This window comes from Sylvia atricapilla, chromosome 8, assembly GCF_009819655.1.
Source record: "Sylvia atricapilla isolate bSylAtr1 chromosome 8, bSylAtr1.pri, whole genome shotgun sequence".
NCBI lineage: Eukaryota > Metazoa > Chordata > Aves > Passeriformes > Sylviidae > Sylvia > Sylvia atricapilla.
In genome coordinates, this window is record NC_089147.1 from 2,666,192 (window position 1) to 2,688,120 (window position 21,929).

The window sequence follows — 21,929 nt, forward strand, 5'->3', positions numbered from 1 at the left end:
TTATTCCTGCGAGGAAACTGGAGGAAAATAACTAATTTTTTTCCCTCCAAAGAGCAAGAAAAGCAAGTTAAAATGGGAAAAGAAATGCAGAAGATGCTTCTGCCCAGCTCAATATTTGCAGTAAATCTTTCAAGAGGGCTGTGAGCTCTTGCACAGAAGCAAATCCTGAAATCCTCTGGTGAGAGCTGAAGGATTAAAGAAGGTGATCCTGTACACCAGGAAAGAAGTGCCATTGTTTCACGTGGAAAAACCTCCCATGTTTAATATATTTTATATTGTTTTTAACTAAAATATAGAACTGTTTCCAAGACAGCCCACATGACACGGCTTAGAAAACCCAAATATTTCCAAACAAAAAATTACTTTTTTTTTTTTTTTTTTTTTTTTTCCCCTAAGCAGGAAGAAATCTCAAAAAATGGCATAAAATACAGCAGTATCCATTATAAAACTAACATTAATAACTAACACACTCCTCCATGCTAACAGGCCTAGTGTTTGGGGTTTTTTTAAAGCAATGAAACTAAGCATCTCTCCATGGCAATCAATTCCCAAAGCTTTCTGTGTGTGCAGGGACCCTGCCACAAACCCTGTCTGTGGTTCCTGACTGATCCAGAGCTCCCGGAATCGCGGGAAAAGAGGGAGGAAACTCCAAGTGGAGAAACAAAGAGCTCCAAGGGAAAGTTCTCACGGCGTGTTCTGTACATGTCCAGGCTATTTTCTTAAGAAGTTGCAAAGTTTTTAATTTTTTACATTTTTTTAAACCTGGGGAAAGCTGACATTACCATAGAGTCTTGCTTCCGACTGACATCTGGTGTTCTCTCCTACCCCTCTCCGATGTACTTTGTAATAAAATGTTTTTGCAAGTGTGTAAAATGTATCATAATTGTATTGCCTTTAGAATCACTCAGGCTCAGGTTAGATAGACACCAAGAGAAAAAAAAAAAAAAACAACCTAATTCTTTAGAGCTTTTAGTTCAATGTGACAGAGCTATTTTCACCCTCACGTAGAAGATCTTGGAGGTTCTAATGAGAAAAATGCAGTTTTATTTTCAGTGTGGCTTTGCTGGATTCACTGGCAGTCCCCTGCACTTCATACACTGATTTTTTAGCTGAACTTCTCTCCCACCTCCTGCTTCAAAATACTTTTTAGCCAATAAATACTGCAGTGGTTTTATATCCCTTGCTCTTTGCTGAGTCCTTCTAATTTCCACACAGCAACAGTTGCATCCTTTGGTTTAGAACTATGAGGAAAACACTATTCCTGTGAGTAGCACTTGGTTTCTTAAAGATTAAAAACAAAAATAACTGTAAAAATACTTTTAAAAAAACAGGATAAACTGAAAAAAAAAAACCCAACAAAAACATGATTAAAACTGGAAAATCCTACCATGGCTACAAAGTGTTTGCTTTTTCTTGCCTAAAATGCAAAACCGCTGTTCGATGCCTTTAATTCCACTCGATGTTCGAAAGATTAAATCACTTTTTCCAATCAAATTGGGGTAAATTTTCATGAACTTCCCAGCCAAGTCAGCTGTTAGATTATACCAAGACCTGTGTATTACCACATATTACATACTGCTGCTGGAACTGAGCTGGAATTGAACCAGATTGCCACTAAAAACCCAACTGCACCAACACCATTTTGTCTGCGAGGAGAAAAGGGGCTGCACGAAGATTTTTAGTATTCCATAAAAGCCATCTGTGGTTCATTAAAATAACTGGAGTGCTACAAATGTGTCCATTTGTTTAGGTGAGTGCAGCTCCTTCCCATAAAGGTCGGTAGGGAATGCAACAGGGACGGTTTGACACCACAAAAAAAGCTCAGCATTAGTGATGGAGTAAAGTCATGGCCACCATCCAAATACCACTCTGGTTTCAGTGAAATTAGCTTGCAATGTGTAATTTCTGATGATTTTTGAAGAGAAGAAAACACGTGACTCAATAAAGCAAATTGTTTTTACATGCAAGAAGTTCTGGTGAAGAAAACGAGGTTTTGGAATCCATGAAGTCTGACCTGGACAGATTTTAAGGCACAGGAAGATCATTTACATCCAGATTTAACTCCTGAATAATTAACTGCAGCCCCAGAAGCCTCCTGTGACCACCAATAACTCTTATTTCAGGCTTGCACTTGTATTTTACAGCCCTCTGGAGAGGCCTCCAGCCTGGAACTGCTGAGAGATGGACAATCCACCATGGTGATTGATTGATTGATTGATTGATTGATTGATTATCCAGAGTTCCCTATCAGTGCCACTCTGCCCTTGTCACTCTCCTCGTGTCAGGTGTCACCTGCACCCCACAGAGATGCCCCTTCTCAATCTCCTTCCAGAAACCTTGCACAGATTCCACAAAGCCCTTTTCCTCCTTCTGATGGTTCCTGCATCATTTCTGCTCTGCTTCCACCTCATCCTCATCCCAGAGCACAGAGGGGAAAGCAGCAAACTGGGGAAGATTCCACCCATCAGCACCACCACCAAGTCCTGTCCAGTGCCTCCTGGACACACACCCCAATATCCAAAATAATCCCTTTTCCCTGGTCACAGCAGTGACTCTGTTCCCCACACACCTCTGGATGTCCTCCAGAGCCACCCTCCTTCAGGACACACTCTTGGAAGTTAAAACCACAGGAGCATGGAATGGTTTGGGTTGGAAGGGACCTGGAAAGACCAACTCATCCAACCCAGACCCTCCCCTAGGCCAGGAGGTTTCCTTTCAGAAATTGAAGAGCTTGCTCTCCTTGGCTTTGGAACTGAGGCACATCCCAAGCTGCTGACACGAGGAGAAGGAGCAGCCATGGATCATTTTGGAGCTGCCACCAAGGCTGCTCTGCCCTGATTACTGCAGGAAGCCAAAATGTTGCCTCACGTGGAACCCAACATGGTCCAAACGCCACCAGGAAAGGCAGGAGATGGTTTAAAATCACTTTTCCAAAGGCTCAAAGAAGTTTGCTCATTTTATTTTTTTCTTCAGGCAACGTGTTCTTCAGTCAGAAAGGTTTTGTGGTTTGTTTTCCAGGTGACTTCTCACTGTGCCAGGAGCAGCAGCAGCTCGAGGCAGGAGCAAAATTAACCTCAACCAGGAACTCTGGAGGAGCAGGACACAGCTCAGCACCCTCGGGCTGCATCCTCTACTAACAATAGAATCATTATATTTTTAAAAATATTGTTATTATTATTATTATTATTAATAATAATAATAATTTTTAAAAAATATTTTTCTACTTGGCAAATGGATCAAGTAAAAACCACCAATGAGACTTAGAGGGAAAAACAGGCCCAACCAACGAGGATTAAAAGTTCTTTTGCCACCAACATTGTCAAATCGGATTTCAAACTTGTAATTTCTATTTCATTTTACTTAATATCTGGTTTTTGTCCTTGCAAGCGATGTCTTATTTCAAGGTGATTCTCTTTTGAAGGTACAGGACAAAACTTGCTTTTGATTTTATCAAGGAACTCACATTTAAGGAGGGAAAAAATGAAAACCAAACGTGCAAAGCCAAAGGGCACTGCTGGAGAATCCTTCCAGTTTAACACTGTAGAAAAGGCTCATCCTGTAATTAAAACTTCTCACTTGAGCACTTAAATCCTTAACCTTCCTCCACTGCTCATAAACTGCATTATGCAACATCAGGTTTTGGATGGAGATGGTGCCACAAAAGAGTTTTTTTCCAAGGAGAAAACACGCCAGCTTCAGGACACCAACACAGTTAGAGAACAAAAAAATTGGTTATGTCCTGTATTTTACTCCTTTTAAAGAAATTATCACTACTTGAACCCTGTCAGATATTTCAAATTCCTTCCTTCCAGTCACCCTGTATGGTTAATTCTCTACTACAGGTAAAACAAAAAACAATGAAAAGTCACTGCATTGTTTCAAGCCAAATCTGATCCAAGAGAGGTCAGGCTGTGCTTCCTAGTTATCATTATTATTCATTTTACTCCTCCTGCTTTGCTGACACCACAAAAATGAGTTGTGGCTGGTTATTTAACAGGGGAATCTCTTCAGCAAAGGCTGCATTGTAAGGTAGGAGTAAGTACTCATTAAAAATAGCCTGAAATCTCAGTGTTCATTAGCTGATTACAGAGGCCGTGCAAGGAGGGATTCCAGGCTGTGCTCACCAGCACAATGCAGATCTTTAATATCACTGTTCTCAGTTCAAACACACACACACACAAGTTTTCAAATCCACTCAGCTAACTGCAAAAGGCGTAATTAACATTCTTAAATATCACCTGAATCACGCTCATCAAAACAATAATTAACTCACATTCAGCCTGCAACTGAGGAAGTTAAAATAACACATAAGGCTTTCGACTTCCTTGCACTGTTACTGCAGCACTGGAATATTCTGTAGGAATGATCTGCTCGGAACTATTTCCCCACAGAGGTTGTGGATTCCCATCCCTGGAAGTGTCCAAGGCCAGGCTGGACAGGGCTTGGAGCAATGTGAGACAGTGGAAGGTGTCTCTGCCCATGGCAGGGGTGGAATAAAATGAATTTTAAGGTCCTTCCAACCCAAACCATCCTGGGATTCTGTGACTTCTTGCTCCAACAATGGATGTGGAGATCCATTATCCCTTCCTCGCGACAAAACCTGAAGTGATACAAGTGGAAGACCAAAAGCAAGCCACTGGATGCTGCACCAAAGAGAAAATGATCTTGCAGCAGATTTGCCACCACAAGCAGCCCCAAATGCCAAGGACATGGGCAGCAGGAGGTAAGGAAGATGTGCTGAGGACACAGAGCCCTGTTAAAGTCAAATATCACCGTGCAGTTACAGGGAGAGTTTAAATAGGGAAGGAAAGAGGAGATCAAAAATTCAAATTGCTGATGGACTCATCTCTCTGACTTAAAATTAACCCCGTTGTAAGAAATCAATGCATTGATTTCAGACCCAAACTGGTGCAGAACTGAGGGACAAGTGCTCAGACACAGCACAAACCTGGCCCACTTTGACCAGTTTCCTGGAGGGATCAGCTGCCAGGAGCAGACAGCTGAGAAAGAATACACAGACACTCCCAAAAACACAGAGAGACTCCCAAAGCCACAGAGAGGCTCCCAAAACCACACTCAGATCTATCCCCATCTCAGATATCAACAGGCCTCACTATTTTTTTCATTATTCAGTCCAATATTAATTAATTAACAGTGGAAAAATTCAAGTGTAAGGCTTTAAAATCACAGTGTTAAAAGTCCAGAGGGTCACTTGCATCAGTCCTTCCTCTAAACATAATCCTGGGCTCTGTTCTTCAATCACTTGAACACTCACCTTGCTTATCTCAATTTAAGTCAAAAAAAGACAACTAGATGCTTGTAATGCAGTAACAACAGCCAAGTCTCATTTTCACACTTCTCAGCTGGCTAATTACCAATACTACATCATTTTGGTGCACACAGATATCAATCCTGCCTAATCGCCTGCTCACAGATATTTTTCAAGCTCTTTTTTTTGTTTCGTTTTGCTCTTCCCCTCTGTCAACCACAGCAAAATTACCAGGCAGTGCTTTCCAGCTTCCTGAGCACACACAGAGAGAGAGAGAGAGGAGGTTTTGATTGCTCTGGGTCACCTGGGATTGCAATCCTATTACAGGCAGGCCCAGGAAGATGTGACAGAGGTGTCTGAGTTTACTCACAATGAGCTCTGAGTCCCGTCCCATGGAGATGACAGTTCTGTTCACTGTCCTCAGCAGGTTCTCCATGATGATCTGGACATGTCGCTGTGTGGGGCCCTGAGGACAAGGAACAAATCTGTGATAACTACAAACAACAGACACCAACGACAAACACAACGTTTGTGTTGCCTTTCAACCCACCAGTCTGCCGCAAATCCAATCAAAACATCACTTGCTGTTGATCAAAAGGAGTCTCCCACTTTAGCAAAGTAGTGTTGTTTTGGTGATGCACGTTCCTGATAAATTAAAATGTGCTGCTGCAATGTCAATGAAAAGCCAAGACCCTGGAAATGCAGCCTGTGACATTTAGTTACTTGTTAATTTTCCTCCCCCAAATCATTTTTCCAACATCAAACCCTCACAGGCATTACCAGATTTTGGGGAGGGAAGGAGCTCTTCTGCAACAGCTCAATTAAAAGGGAGAGAAAAGCAAAGCCAAACTTTCATTAAGGACCTGCTAATTTCAATCAGTATTAGAAGCATCCTACCACTACTTTTGAAAGAGTTAAAATGGAATATTTATTCCAGGCAGCTTTTCAGAACAATTCCAGAAATTTCACGCAGAATGATGGGCAAAAAATGAAGCCAAGAACACGACGAGGAGAAAGAAACAGATGAGCTTTGCTGCCATCTTTTACTTTATGGATGAAAAATAGATTTGCCTGTTGGAAGGACGATCCACCACCAGCACAAACTCACCCAGGAACTGGTCCTGCTGCCAGGATCAGCCTGGGAGAGGCTGGAGCTGCGGGTGAGTTCCCACCACAGAGAGGAAAAACAGCCAACAGAGAGTGACAGGAGCAGCCAGAACCAAATCCCTCCTGTAAAACAACCCCCTTGCTGAAGCAGCCACACAGAGCTACTTCCAAAACCAAACAAAAATCAGAGCAAAACCCAAAAAAACCTCGATTAAATAAGATGCCAGAGAAGATGTGAGTAGCTGACCCCTGAGGTCCTTTCCAGCTGAATTAGTGTATGATTCTACACAGCACTGAAGGTTCAGGCAGCAGCAGCAGCAGCCCAGATTTTTAGGAGAGCATCAAATCACTGCAGCTCGCTGGCAAAGCACCAATATTTGTACGTTTGCTGAGGTCAAGAGAAAGCAAAAAAGAGACTATTATGCAATAAAAAGGGATGTAATACATGGTGCACGTCTGGGAACCATGTCAGCAACGATACAACTCAAAAGCACATTGCCCAGAATGCCCACGGGAGGAAAAAAAAAAGCACCAGAACAAAACATTTTCCACCTGGAAGAGGCCAGGCACAGTAAATGAGGAAGGTTTAACTCCTAAGGATATTTATTTATTCACTGTCTAAGCAGAAAAGCTCTATTGGATGTGCCTCAGGAACAAGTGCTGTGCTGGATGGGATGTGTGAGATGCCACACGACACATCCTCATCACTGGAAAACTAAGAGTTAGAAAAGGCTGGTTAAGAGGTTATATAAAAGAAAAACTTTAAAAAATCTAAAGCTTCAGGAGTTACCTCCTTAATTCACTTTACTAAAACAATTTCTGTGAAGAGTTCCTGATGACAGAGCCACCCTGCACTCACCACATCTTTCTTGTAGAGCACTTCCAGGATGTTACTCAGCAACTGGCAGCAAGCCTCCAAATCTTCTTGTCTCTCCAAGTGATACTTGAGCTGGTCTGTCATTGTTGGCAGCAAGATTTCCCTGCAGTCTGCACACAAAACACGAGGTTACAAACACAGCTTTCAGGGCCTTCAGGCTGATGTGCTTCAGTGCTTACATAAGACACACACACAAAAAAAATACATCAGGAAAAATAAATTAACTTCCAGCTTTTCAGTCAAAACCTCACCTCACCAACCTCTGCCTCTGAACTGCTCCAACCTTTGACCATTTGCCCCTACTAAAAAAAACCCAAAAAATTATTTTCCTTGCTCAAGTACTCAAGACTCTTCCTACATGGAGGGAATCACCAGGTCAAAATTAATTACTAATTATCCATATAAATGCCAGCCCAGTGAGCAGCTTGGCTCTGCATATTTGCCCCAGAGACGCTCTGTGATCACAGCCTTGTGCCTCTGCATCTGGGAAACTTCAGGAAATGTTGCCTCCTGAATTCTGGACTAACATGGAAAGGCAACAGCAGATAAAACAAAACCCCCCAGGGCACAGGGGTTATAATGTAAACTGTCCCCAAATGCAGGGACAAGGCCAACCCCAAGAGCCAGCTGCTGAGCACTCCAGGAAAGGCACAGAACATGTCTTTGCAAAGCCTGCCAGGTGAACCAGTCTTTAATAACTTCAAAGGCTCCTAATTAGAGGGTTGAGAATGTTCCACAGCCCTGCTAAGCCCCACTGGTAGGGAGGGGGCAAAGATCAAGTTTAACATCTGAGGCACCTCTGAGTTCCACTGGCTGCAGTGACTCTGATCAGCCAGGCTGGATTTCTGAGCAAGGGAAAACCAATGGATTTGTCCCAGTGCTTGGTCTGGAATTACACCACTCCATCCCCTCGGGTGGAGCTGCCAGGGCTCCGCAGCTCCCACCTGGGGTTGGAAACATGGGGGGAAACAAAACGGGCTGGGAAGTCCAATGAATCATCCCAAAGGTGATGAGGAGCAGCAGAGAGAGCTGGAGGGGCTCAGCCAGGAGAAAAGGAGGCTCAGGGGGAACCTGGCTCTGCACAACTCCCTGCCAGGAGAGAATATTGGGGAAGGACACAGGGAATGGCTTCCCACTGCCACAGGGAAGGGCTGAGATTTGGATGGAAGGATGAGATTTGGGCAGGAATTGTTCCCTGGGAGGGTGGGGAAGGGCTGGGATGGAATTCCCAGAGAAGCTGTGGCTGCCCCTGGATCCCTGGAATGCCCAAGGCCAGGCTGGACACGGGTAGGAGCAGCCTGGGACAGTGGGAGGTGTCCCTGCCATGGCAGGAGTGGCTCTGGATGGATTTTAAGATCCCTTCCAACCCAAAGCATTCCATGGTTCCGTGATGTCTCAAGCACCCCAGTGCTCTGGTGACATCCCCTAGAGGAAGATGAGACTTCCAGTGCACCTTTGGTATGAACTGTTCTGGAAAACACGGAGCTGATCACCCAGCACTGATCACTCAGGAGCAGAGGAGGGAAGGTGGAACCCCATCACCTTGCCTGCCACCAACAGCTCCCCTCATTAATGGGGAACATTGATGGCCCAGACCTTCAGCTCCTGCTCCCAAACCAGTCCAGGATCTGCTGCACAATGATCACAGACAGTAATAATTGCACATCTGTTCTAGAGCAAAGTCCAGCCCATGGTGATTTAATGCCACAGAGAAATCAAATATTCATCTGTACCAAAGGATGCTCAGCGGCAATTATCAATTAGCAGCACCCGAGGAAAGCCTTCAATGAACACAGGTGAACACACACCATAAATCTGTGTCAATAAAAACATTTTGTTTCTTGGGACGCTGATAAATCCATTTATTTAACGGTTCGTTTAGTTCTTGCAGCCAAAAAAAATTAAACCTGTGCGCACAGGAACTTTGTTCCCACTCCACAGAGTTGAGTCATAACTGAACAATAAGAACTCTCATAAATGCTGGGGGTTGTCTACCACCATTCAACAGGCTCCAATTCCTCATGGAAAAATCCCTGGATTTTCTCTTTCAGACTACAGCAGCTCCACAGCTCACTTGGCAATCAGCTGGAAGTCATTTGGAAAACAAAGCAACAGCGAATCCAAACAACTCCATAGGACAAAACAAATCAGACAAATCACTGTTTACACAAACCAAAACCTTGACCTTTGCAAGGATAGGACACTCCATTTAACTCCCAACCATGAGCACTGGAAATATCCACTAAATTATTATTAAACTGCTCAACACTCAGGGAAAATTTATATTTATGGCTTTTTGGTCAATTTTTAAGTAGTGGAGTTAAAATGATATGTAAGATTATATGTATTATGTCATTATATAGTGGTAGGGATAAATGTTATTAATTGATATATGCATTTACTTCTCTATAAAAATGTTATTTATATAATTACGACATATTCATCTTTGTGTTTATAAATATGAATAAAATAAATTTCACAACTATATCTTACATATTTTTTTTTAAAGATCCACAAATGCCACCACCAGACTCCACTCTGACCCAAGCTCTCCAGATTTCCCACTGAATCATCCATCACTCAAGATCACTAAAGCAAAATGCTTCAGCAAACTGCTTCACACACTCACCCCCAAATCCTTCAAGCTTCACAAATTCATTTATTTTGAATTTTAATTCCTCTGGAGACACAAATAAATCATCCTTGACCTCTCAAAGCACAGAATTGGAGCCTTTTTTTCTCCAGCAGAAAGAGGCTGATGAAATTTTCTGTGCATTTGCCAGCCCTCCCCAAGTCCACAGTGCTGTACTGCATATTGCTTTTAGAAAAGAAAATCTCATTTGTGCAACAGGATCCAGGATCAGCTGGCAGCTTATATGAAACTATTCCCTATCAGTTCAAAACTCCTCAATCAGTGAGAAGCAGGAAGAGCAGGCAGCAACATTTTAGTATTGAACTCCAACCCAGAGAGCTAGGGACAGGAAAATCTAAACTTTAAAAAGGCTGTGGATAGGGAGTTCAATTATTTTCAAGTGAATTTCAGTGTTTCTGAAAGGTTCCCAGCACAACTGAAGCTTCAGATACAAACTTCAGAGAATGATGATGATGATGTAGATCTGAGAAGATCAGAGGGATGGAGCCCCTCTGGAACAGGCTGGGAGAGCTGGGAATGTTCACCTGGAGAGGAGAAGCTCCAGGGAGAGCTCAGAGCCCCTGGGAGGGACTAAAGGGGCTCCAGGAGAGCTGGAGAGGGGCTGGGGACAAGGGATGGAGGGACAGGACACAGGGAATGGCTTCCCACTGTCCCAGGGTGGGGCTGGATGGGATTTTGGGCAGGAATTGTTCCCTGGGAGCATTGGGAGGGGCTGGGCTGACTTTAAGTGGGTAAACTTAGACGGGATATTTGAATGGAATTGTTTCCTGGCAGGGTGAGGAGGAGCTGGGCTGGAATTCCCAGAGCAGCTGTGGCTGCCCCTGGATCCCTGGAATGCCCAAGGCCAGGCTGGACACTGGGGATTGGAGCAGCCTGGGACAGTGGGAGGTCTCCCTGCCATGGCATTGATGGCACTGGGTGGGATTTAAGGTCCCCCCAACCCAACCCAGTCCGGGATTCTGTCATCCAGTGGCAAGAGAGGATTTTATGGCCAGGTTTTGTTTAGTGAATGAGAACCCCCAGACATCCAAGGGAAACCCAGGGTGGTTTGGGTCAGTGCTCGTGCCTGGAATCCCCATCCCAGCCAGACCAAAGGCTGCTGGATTTAGGACATTCCTAACAGGCAGTGACACCAAAACCCAGCTTAGGAGCCTCCTGATAAGATCTCAGAGCCATTAAGCAGCGCTGTTCTGTCAGCAAACCTGGCCTGGGCCCTGATTAATCACCCTCTCATTAAAACCCATCCTTTTAAATGTCTCAGCAGCTCAATAGTGTTGGACTACACCATTCCCTGCACCCTCCAGGGCTGAGTCTGGGAGTCAGGTTTAAAAAACAAATCAGCCACACACAATTTCCACCTCCTCCTCTGAAAATGGAATTGCTTCAATAAAGGAAGGTGAAGATTAATATGGTAAATGCACCATGTGTCCCTCCAGCCTTTCTCAGGAGCGTGTTTTACACTCCATTTCTTGTTTTCTCTGAGTTATCTCCATTTCTTCCTGCCCAGGAGAGTAAAGGATGATCCCTGATATTGCTGACTTCTGCCCCAAAGTTCTGGCAACCTGAGAGCAGCCAGGAGAAGGGGAAATTATTACACTGACAGTGAGCTGAGAGTGAAAGAAGCAGATGATTAACACTGATGCACAGCTCTACCCAGGAAACATTAAATTATTCTTGGGGACACCATTTTACCCAGGCCCAACACCAGCAACTCCACCTGGATTCCTCCTTTTAGTTCTTGAAAATCCACCATTTAAGGGCTGAATAATTTCAAATCATTTCACAAGTGAAGATAAAGTTTGGACTTGCTGTCCCCACTGAATTCCTACACATGATGACACAGGTGGTGAACTGTTTCTCAGAGATTCTAAGAGTGGTCTAAAACCACCACAACACCACGATTTTTTTTTAAACTAAAACCAGCAAAATTTGTTTTATCGGCCGTCTCAGCTTTGGTGATTTGAGAGCAGAATCCTTCCAAACCTCCTTTCCCACTGAAGCAGCGCCTATTTGCTCCCTCATTACCTTCCCTGACAGCACACAAACACTTTGTTTGGCTCAGTTTAACCTGCAGCCAGCCTGAAAAAAATCAAGTGTTCCACCTCCAAGGAGGAAATCCACAGGACAAGTGCCTGAACTTATCCTTCACTGGCCCACGAATGGGAAAGCAGCAAATAATAAGGCACGGATGAGCAGCACCCCCTGAAAGGTTTCTGTGCTGCTTCCCTGCAGCCAGGGAACAGCTCCAAGGCAGGGAGGACGTCAAAAAACACCTCCATTTCCCCCACCTGAGGCCACTGAGCACCAAAGCTGAACTGATGATTTTTGATAAACCCCAACGCCAAGTTCCAACAATCACGCGGCCCTTTTCAAACAACAGACCAAAGAGGGTTTTTTTGTCATTTTGCACTTCCATTCCTTTACCATTTACAACCTGCAGTGTCCATTAGGATTTTCCTGACGCCCAAGGCCAGGCTGGATAGGGACTGGAGCAGCCTGGGGGAGTGGAAGGTGCACAGGGCAGCACTGGATGGGCTTTAAATTCTTTTCTCACCCAAACCGCTCTTGGGTTTCGATTTTAAATTTTCTCCTTCTGACAGAACACGGGGCTGGCAGGACAAGGCAGAGGGCTGGGACAGGGAATTGCAGGAATTCCTGGGATTGTGCCTGCTCACCGTGCTGGGTGAAGAGGTCACTGTGCACGATCTCAATGAGGCAGTAAAGCTTCTGGATGGTCAGGCGGCTCACGGGCACGTTCAGGATGAACTCAGTGAAGAGTTTGCTGCACACACAAACACACACACAACAGGGAAAGCAAAAAAAAAAACCAAACAAAAACCCCATTAAATTGAATTTTAAATTAAATTTTAAACCCATAAATCCATGGGAAAAAAAATAAAAAACGTCCAGGAATAAAGAATCGGCTTCGTGCTTTCGGATGAGCAAACACAATTTTTCTGGAGATGTAAAAATAAAAATTAGAACAGAGGATCATGAATAGTTTTCCACAATTTTCTTTAGTTTTTAACGTCATTTCTTTTGTCTCCTCGCTTGTATCTGAGTTTTAGATTTTCTGTGTTTCATTTAAGGTTTTGGGTTTCAGGTTTTCCTTGTCTGTGCTTCACGTTCGTGATGATGGATGCCAAAAAATAAGGTGATAATTAACACTGTAAGCTACCAACAAAAAATTAATCATTAAAAAACATCCCAGAAATGGACATTTTAGGATAAGGCACCATCACACTCATCAGCTGGGCTCCCACCTCATACTGATAAAGACTTTTCAATAATTTTGAATCTCTTCCTAAAATCTTGGGTTCTTTGCTTTTCCTATTGAGACTTCACTTCTAATTAGAAATCAACCTCAATTTAAATACTCCCAGTACTTAATTGCAATTTGCATTGGTAATACCAGAAAAAAAAAATACAATATTTGAGGTAAAACAGACCAAATCCTGCATTTTCCTTTCTCTTTTCCCAGGAATTTTGCTGTCCAAAATTTTTTTAGTCCAGAAACTCTAAAAATCAGGACTTTCTAAAGCCAGGGAAGTGGAGATGTAAAACTCTTCACATTCCAGGCAAGCAGAAGGTAAATTCCAGGTTCTTCAGGCCACTGGAATATTCGACTAAGAATATTTTTTATTCTTTGACCCCTACTTCATCTCTTTTCCTCCTCCTCTATAGTGAGACCATAGATATAAAACCAGACAAAAGTTAGAAGGGTTTGTGCAGTAAAATCATATTTAAAATTAGGGTTTTTTCAGTTTGTAACAGCATCACGAAAAATAAAATTGTGTTTTTCTCTTCAAGCTAAAAGTTCTCCTAAAACACCAGTTTTTATTTGGTTTTTCTGTTGCTTTTTTTTTTTCTTAAGCATCCTCTTTTTGTCCTTTTAATTTATTAAAAACACTGCCCTGATCATGAGCTACTGAGACATTGATCCAGCAATAGGCTTCACTGAATTATTTATTATTTTATTATTTACATGAAATTTATACTTGAAAGAGTGAAGCATCATGGTCCAGCTGAAGAGTTTGGATGGCATTTACCTGATTATTATTAGTTCTTGCTAATTCTTTGTACTGCAAAGTTTGTCAGGCATTTGTCAGACATTATTTTTAATAAACAGGCCCTTAGTGAAATAGGGATCATCTGAGAAGTTTTATCACTGTGGTTTTGTTACTTTTTTTTTTTTGTCTCTTGCAGGTATTTTTAAGGGTTACACAGCCTCAGTTGATATTTCTATATTTTTACAAATTTTTTTCTCTTTAGATATGGCATCTATAGACAGTAGCAACATATAAAAAAAATAAATATATAGTGTATGTTTCCACATTTACATATATTATTAATATTATAACATATCAATATTAATTATATATGATATATAATATACAAAAATATAGAATTATTTTATTATTTCCACATTTATAAATTATATGTATTTTACATTTGTGTGTATATTTTATAAATATACATATTATAAATGAATATATTTATTTTATATAAATATATATTATAAATATATATATATTTTTCAATAAATATAGATTTACATAAAGATAACACTCCACACTTAATTAACTCTACTCACCTGAGTTCCTTTGGATCAAACACTAATTTCACATCGTTGACAATTGCTGGCAAGTATTTAAGTGCTGCCCCCTAAAAAAAAAAAAAAAAAAAAAACACACAACATCAAAACCCCCAAATTAACAAAATTAATGTGTTTAAAGGTGATGCAAAGACTGCAAGAGAGAATCACCCACGAGGAGGTGACTTTGGCTTTGCTTTCACCGTTTTCTGTGGCACCTGAGCTGAAACTCAGCAAAAATTAAACTTTTAAACTGATTTAAAATAAGACAGAGGCATGAAATGTTCATAAACTGGGGAAACTTAGACCCAAATTAGAGATTTATAAGCTCCTGCCAACATTTTATAGAAACCTTTTGGTTCCTCTAATCCCTTTATCCCCATCTTCTGCTGAGCACTTTCCCATCCTCCTCCTCAGCCAGGCTGGAGTTGTTTGGGTTTTATTTTTATAAAAAATTAAACAAAAAAACCTAATTAGCATTTTTTTTCCCTGCAGTAAATTCTTGGTAGCCACTCATGAAACCCTGGCTCTTCCCAATTCCCCTTGAACTCGCAGCTGCCACTGCACAGCACATGAAAGAGCTCAGAAGATACAAACAGATATTTAATATTTTAACTGTTTGTAGGGGTTTTTACTCCTCTTATCTTTTTCTTAGGAACAATCCAAAATCATTGTATGCACTGAGCACCAGACTAGGAAAAACATCTCAGAGTGATTGAAATATAAACCAGAACAGCCAGACTTGTCTGCCTTACCTTGTGGTTTATTGATTAAATCCAATGGTTTGATAACAGGTGTATTTTTGCCTGATAAAGAGGCAAATTTAGATGGGATTTTGGGCAGGAATTGTTCCCTGGGAGGGTGGGGAGTGGCTGGGATGGAATTCCCAGAGCAGCTGTGGCTGCCCCTGGATCCTTGGGATGTCCAAGGCCAGGCTGGACACTGGGGTTGGAGCAGTGGGACAGTGGGAGGTGTCCCTCTCATGGCAGGGGTGGAATGGGATGAATTTTAAGATCTTTCCCATCCAACCCTCTCTGTGATGTGAGAAATGATTGCCATTTACACCCCCAGGCTGGACACAGATAATTTTCCATCCCCAGGGGTTCCTGCAGGTAGAAGAGCCCCAGGAGATCAGTCCTGAGGAGCAAACACAAACCCACTCCTTTCTTTTCCGAGGACTCCCCTTTCCTGCCACCATCCCTGTACTCCACACCCAGCCCCAGAGCTCTGGACACCAATCACTGGGCTGGTGACACCCAAGGAGCACCTCCAGAGCCCACCAAGGCTGAGACCCCTCTCCCAGGGGAACCCCCAGCCTGGCCCTGGGCTGGATGCAGATTTCAGAGCTCCCAGTTTTCAGTCACAACCCACTGAAGCTGGATCATCAAACCTCTGCTGGAAGGACTCCTGAGCTGGGCACTGTGGAATTGTGCAAAAGGAGCAGTGCTGGCTGAGGGCTCTAATGACCACTGAGGAACCACTGGGGGTTTATTTGCTGATCAGCCATAAATGTTTATTAACGTGTCTTAAAAAGAGAGCTGGCATTTTATCTCTTGAATTAAAATTTCACACCCAGCGTAAAAATGAACGCTTGTTACGGCTCTCCCATGGACTGCTGTGGGGTAAAACTATTTACAACAGCCATTTACAGCTTGTAGCTGCAACAATTAGCAGCAACTGAGGGTCTGCTTTATGGACAAACCAATTAAAGTTTCATTCTGGAGATTTAAAGAAGACTGTGGAAGTGTATTTCCCAATTTCCCACCTCAGCTGGCTTGATTATGTCACAAGATGATCAGAGCATGAGGCTGTGCAGCCCCATGATTAAATCTGTACCTGTCTAAGCCAAAGGGCTACTGAAATAATTCTTTATTGGTATTACTAAATCATGTAGAAGAGCAGCTCTCAGTGTAGATCTTACTCTGTTCAAGCTGCAGTAGAATTTCTGTGAGCAGCAGCTCCATTGCAATGCTGGTTATTCCCAGGACACTGCAATGCATTAATGAGGAATATGAAATTCAGCAGATTAAAAAAAACAAAAAACCAACACTTGCTCTTGTCTTTCCATATAACATCAGGAAAAAAAAAATAAGCATCTGGTTTGGGTTTTTTTTTTCCCCTCCCATTTAAAGAAATTAAATTAATTACTTTTCACTCTTGATCAGCACTGGATAAAGGTTCTAATTCTTCATTTCCACAAGAAGCACATGGCCAACTAAGCCCAAAAAATCTTAATTCCATGGTTACGCAGGGATGCCTCAACCACTAGAAAATTCCAGCCAGCATTAAAGAACCACAGTAGTGAGAGGAACCTTAATGTTCAATCCAACAGGTTTCTGCAGTAATTTCCCTGTGATCACACGAGAAGCACACCCAAAGCTGCCAGGATCAGCCTCACACACACACACTCAATAATTACACACAGTTCCAAGCTGGGCTGCAATAAAATCCTGACTGCCCAGAGGGGCTTCTCTCTTTGTGCAAAAACCAGTGACAAATTATTCCCACCCTTATCAAGTTACCAAATCAGTCATCTCCAGTACTACAAAGCACACAAATAAAGCAGCAAAAGGGGAAGGATGAAAAGCACTGAAAGCAGCAATGAGCCAGTGTGTGGCATGAATAATGGATATATTCTCCCTGAGCTGAACTTCCTCCTACACTCACTGTTCTGCTGGCTGTGGGGTGTTTGGGGGGGTTTTATTTTTTATTTTTGCCCAGGCTGTGATTCATGTGGCTCAGCGTGATGCCAGCCAGGTCATGGCACACTGCAGCCAACTCAGAGCACTCTTGTGGCTCACCCTCTACATCCCAAGCACACAAAAACACATTAAATTCCCCTCCATGAACACCTGAGCTGTGTGTAAAGGGAGTTGTTCCTCAGAAAGGATGGGAAGAACCATGAGCTGACGCGCCCTCCAAGCTGGAGCTGCCAAGAGAAGCTGCTCAGTGCCTCAAGGATAACTTGAAAAACTGTGAAAAAAGGCAATTAACCGGGCCAAGAAACACAGCTCACTAAGTGAAAACAATCAGGGCCAGAAAAGTCAAAGCTTCGCCTTGAATGGAATGAAATTAAGCAATAATTGATGGCCAGAGCTCTCTGCACAGCCAATGCAGGGGATGGCAATTACCAGGATTTATCCTTCCACCGACTAATTGCAACTTATCCCCTAAATCATGCCAAAAAATCATTCCCTAAATCGTCCTGTGCAACCTTTCAGATAAATCCATTGATGACCTTGTAATGACTTCACAGCTAATTGTGTTCTCCTAAACTTCACCCACCACTGGCAGCCAAATCAGGGTGGTGCAGAAGGAACAAATACAATGTTGGTATCAAAAAGATCACTGGAGTGAAAAAACCCTTCAGATGTGGTAAAAAAAGCCAAAATAAGTAAGATCAGGTGCAATGGAATTGCTATTCCCAACAGTGGCCCCTGATTTAACAGCTAATTAATTGTGTTCTCTTAAACTTGTCCATTTGTGTGGAGGGAACAAACTCAGTGCTGGTACCAAAAGATTATCTGATGGGGGAAAAAAAAAAAAAAACAAAACCTTCAAAAAGGCCAGAATAAATAAGATCAGGAGCAATGGAATTGTTATTCCCAACAGTGAACATCAATGAAGAGTCCCATGCGCTTTCCTCACTGACAGTTCATTTCCAGACAGGTTTAATAAGACAAAAATGGGTAAAGAATGGGATCTACCAAGAGCAAAATCAGCCCATTGCCCTGATCTAGAAGTATAAGGAGTTTCTATGACTAAAAGTTGATTTGAATTACTGATGTTGAAAAAAAAAGGAATTTTTTCTGCAGTTTTTTTTGCTGGGTGGGGAAAACCTCAAACCACAAAGAAACTTCATTTTGACACTTGAATATTTAAATAACAGTAAGCTTCATTTATTTATTGGGACAAAAAGGTGAGTGGACAAATAAAAGCCTTTTCTTTGTGTCACTGGGCAAATAAAAGCACATTAAAATAAGACAGGGCAACCTTGCTAAGTATTTCTGATATAATTTTGGATAACAGATAGAAAAATGAGGTTTACTCCTTTACTTTTTTTTGTCACACAGTTGAGAATATGGAGAGGTCTCTTAATTAACACAAAAGTGAAATCACCTCTGTGAAAATTACAGTAGGTCACTGGTAAGGGAAAAGGAAGGAGGACAGAAAAAGAATCATGCAACAATGGAAAAATTATCCTATTCTTGGGTTTATAAATGGAACGATAAAAAACAAAGTGTCACAAAAGCTTCTTTGCAGTAGCTGTTTAATAACAAAAAAAATCTAACTTAAGGTTGTCATTAGATTGACCAAATGACATTTGCAAAGCATTAAACAAAATGTATTCTGAGCAGAACACCAGAGCTTTTTTTTCTGGGGTTTAAGTTCAGCTCTTTGTAGTCCATAAAAGCAAATAATAAAAAAAATAAAATAAAATAAATCCTTAATTTAAAACTGTCATTTTCCCAAAGCCACCATTCGTTTCTATCAGCCTGGCCTCCAAATTAAGCACAAAAAACTCCGTGCCAAATCCAGGATATTCTCCTGAACTCTTTTGTTTGACAAAGCAATAAATTTGTTTTACCCAACTCCATTTGAGAACGCTATTTTAATGTTAATTTTCATCTTTTGTGTCGTTTCAACAAAGCACCTCCCTGCCACCCCAGCATTATCTTGGGTGGATGAGTTTAATTCCATTAAACTCACCCAAACCAAATTAAGCTCATTCAGCAGCTGGATCAAACAATATCCAGGAGCACCTAAACCCTATTTTAGATTTGCCCCAGCCAAGAGCAGTTATTCAGCCCACAAACTAAAGCAGTTTCTATCCCAGTTGCAAAGCAGCACCTCTGGCACTAAATTCAGTGTAAACCAGCCCAAACTCAGTGTAAACCAGCCCAAAGAATGATCACAAATAAGTATCTTCAGGAGATATTTCCTACATGGATTCTAAGAGACCCAGAAACATGAATCCACAGCCCAAATTCAGTGTGCACCAGCCCAAATTCAGTGTAAACCAGCCCAAAAAACAATCACAAATAAATATTTCCTGGAGATATTTCCCACATGGATTATAAGAGACCCAGAAACTTCAGTCCACGGTTGCATTTTTGTTACTCAACTAATGTGAAGTGATGTTTATTAAGAATTCCAGCTGTTGGAAAAGCCCTGCACATTTACACAGTCTCCTGTTTTCTCCTCAAGCCCCTTTTATTTCCCTGCCTTCACTTAAAATGCTTTTCTGTGGCTTTAGCAATAAATGCTGAATATTAAAGCACAGAGTGGACACTGAGAAATGTGTCAGGAGTGAGCAGAATTATTAAGAACTCACAGGCACAGGAGAATTCACATCAAAAAACGATCTCATCTCCCACCCCAGCTCTCTGTGGCCACACTCAGGATGATTTTATACACACAAAACCTCCTTAATTCAGATTATTCTGAGCTCCCAGCCGTCCCAAATAAAATCAGAGCAGCAAATACCAGAGAGGCTCCACTGCAGGAGGAGCTTCTCTGCCTCCCAAGAGCTGCAGGAATCTCTGACTAAGGAATATCTGCATTTTTATCCCCCACCTGAAACATCACTCCCAGGCTCCAGCTGAGCTCCTGCTTCAGCAGGAGAAGGTTGAGGAAATAATTATCATGCACCAATTAGCAGAAAACAGGAATAAACCCAGGAAGGCTCGGCACACTTGTAACCATTAAAAATGCATGAAACCACCACCACCAAAATGCTGCTCACCTGATTTCATCAGGTTTAACCCTCCAAGTTCAGAGTGGGGCTTGGAAAACAAACTGGAGCCTCCCTTGGTCAGGCAGCTGCCACTCAGCATGAGAGGAGAATTTTTGTTACTCAGAGAACAAGCCCAGCACATCACTGCCTGGATTTCCCTCTCCAAATATAGGGGATAACCCCACACCTCTCAAAAAACTGGAAAAGGCAACCCTGAAATGTCTGTCTCCACTGCAGACAGCACTGAAACACCCCAAAAAAAAACCTTAAAAATTTTAGTTCGTTCATTAAAAAAAACCCCACAACTTCTGTGTTGTTTTGAACATTGTAAATTTACCAGTTCACCTTCCCAAATTCAAAGTTGCAGGACTGATTATAGCCTGGGGTCAAAGTGGGTTTTAGATGTTCTTGCACCTCAACATTTTAATTCCAACACATATATATATACATAAACATATATATATATCAAAAAATGAGGTATAAGCACCAGTAGAGTGCTGCAGGAGGTTTAAGTTCCAGTAAAGCTCTGCTCAAACCACATTCCAAGATTATATGGAATTTTTACCTATGTATTGCAAATTTCATAGCTGAAGTAGCACCAATCAATTTAAAAATAACTTTTTAAGGTTATGTGTATATATAACCCTATAAATTCTCCCCTACACAAGACTTTTGAATATCCATAATCCTAAAACAAGTACAAATCCCAAGCTTCTTATTGTGCTCTACAACCTTAAATCCTTGAACAATTCTGAGAGTTTTCTTTTGAGAAAGCTGTTTTTATTCCCTCACACATGCAGCCACAGCCTTGAAAAATTCAAATTTTTTTTAAAAAAAAGCCATTTAAATGCAAAATATTACACAGCTGAAGACCTACAGTCAACAGCAGCCAATCAACCTCCATGAGGACATAAATTTTTGAATAGATAAAGAGGAATTCTTGCTAAGGACACAGGACTGCAGTCTTTCATTCTGTGTCAGCTTGAAGGCTACTCCCCCAGCAGACAGGAAAAAAAATAATCCAGCATATCCAGCCCAAAAAGTTGGGAACATCTCTGAGAAAATTTCCAGTTTCTGCTCCGTGGTGATCAACCACAACGGGAGATTCTGGTTCTTGCAAGGAGAAATGGAAACATTGGGATGTGTGAAAGAAGAATCTGCCTTGTTTCACGTAAAGCACCTTAATTTTCTGTCTAAGTCTTTGCAAGTTTTTCTCTCTCTCTCCAAGCACGTTTTGCCTACACTTATTTAGCTTCACCAATATTTATAAAAATCAGGGAAAAAAGCCTAAAACTGCTCCAGCAAGATCTGCTGATCTTCCTGCACAACACCTGGGGACTTACCTCTTTAAAATCATTGGTTTTCCACCAAACTTCAGCAAAGCATCCAACAGCACCACAATTCCAGAGTGGTTTGGGTTGGGAGGGAACCAAAGATGATTTTTTTCCACCTCCTGCCATGGCAGGGACACCTCCCACTGTCCCAGGCTGCTCCAAACCCAGTGTCCAGCCTGGCCTTGGGCACTGCCAGGGATCCAGGGGCAGCCACAGCTGCTCTGGGAATTCCATCCCAGCTCCTCCTCATCGTCACAACCAACAATTCCTCCCCAATCTCCCATCCAGCCCTGCCCTCTGGCACTAGGAAGCCATTCCCTGTGTCCTGTCCCTCCATCCCTTGTCCCCAGTCCCTCTC

At 42.1% G+C, this 21,929-nt stretch overlaps 1 protein-coding gene and 1 long non-coding RNA gene across 3 annotated transcripts in view; one reads left to right on the forward strand and one right to left on the reverse strand.

The window, feature by feature from the left end:
• The window catches only part of LOC136363954 (uncharacterized), a 465,017-nt gene that overhangs the window by 217,101 nt on the left and 225,987 nt on the right, over nucleotides 1–21,929 (forward strand). The gene's annotated exons all lie outside the window — the stretch shown is intronic.
• Nucleotides 1–21,929, reverse strand: part of DOCK1 (dedicator of cytokinesis 1) — a 269,993-nt gene that overhangs the window by 180,831 nt on the left and 67,233 nt on the right. For both annotated transcript variants that reach the window (XM_066323421.1, XM_066323420.1), the window contains exons 24-27: nucleotides 14,501–14,571; nucleotides 12,582–12,688; nucleotides 7,236–7,363; nucleotides 5,640–5,735 (exon numbers count right to left, since the gene is read on the reverse strand). In XM_066323421.1, the coding sequence (XP_066179518.1) occupies nucleotides 5,640–5,735; nucleotides 7,236–7,363; nucleotides 12,582–12,688; nucleotides 14,501–14,571 (402 nt within the window). The remainder of the gene's footprint in view (nucleotides 1–5,639; nucleotides 5,736–7,235; nucleotides 7,364–12,581; nucleotides 12,689–14,500; nucleotides 14,572–21,929) is intronic.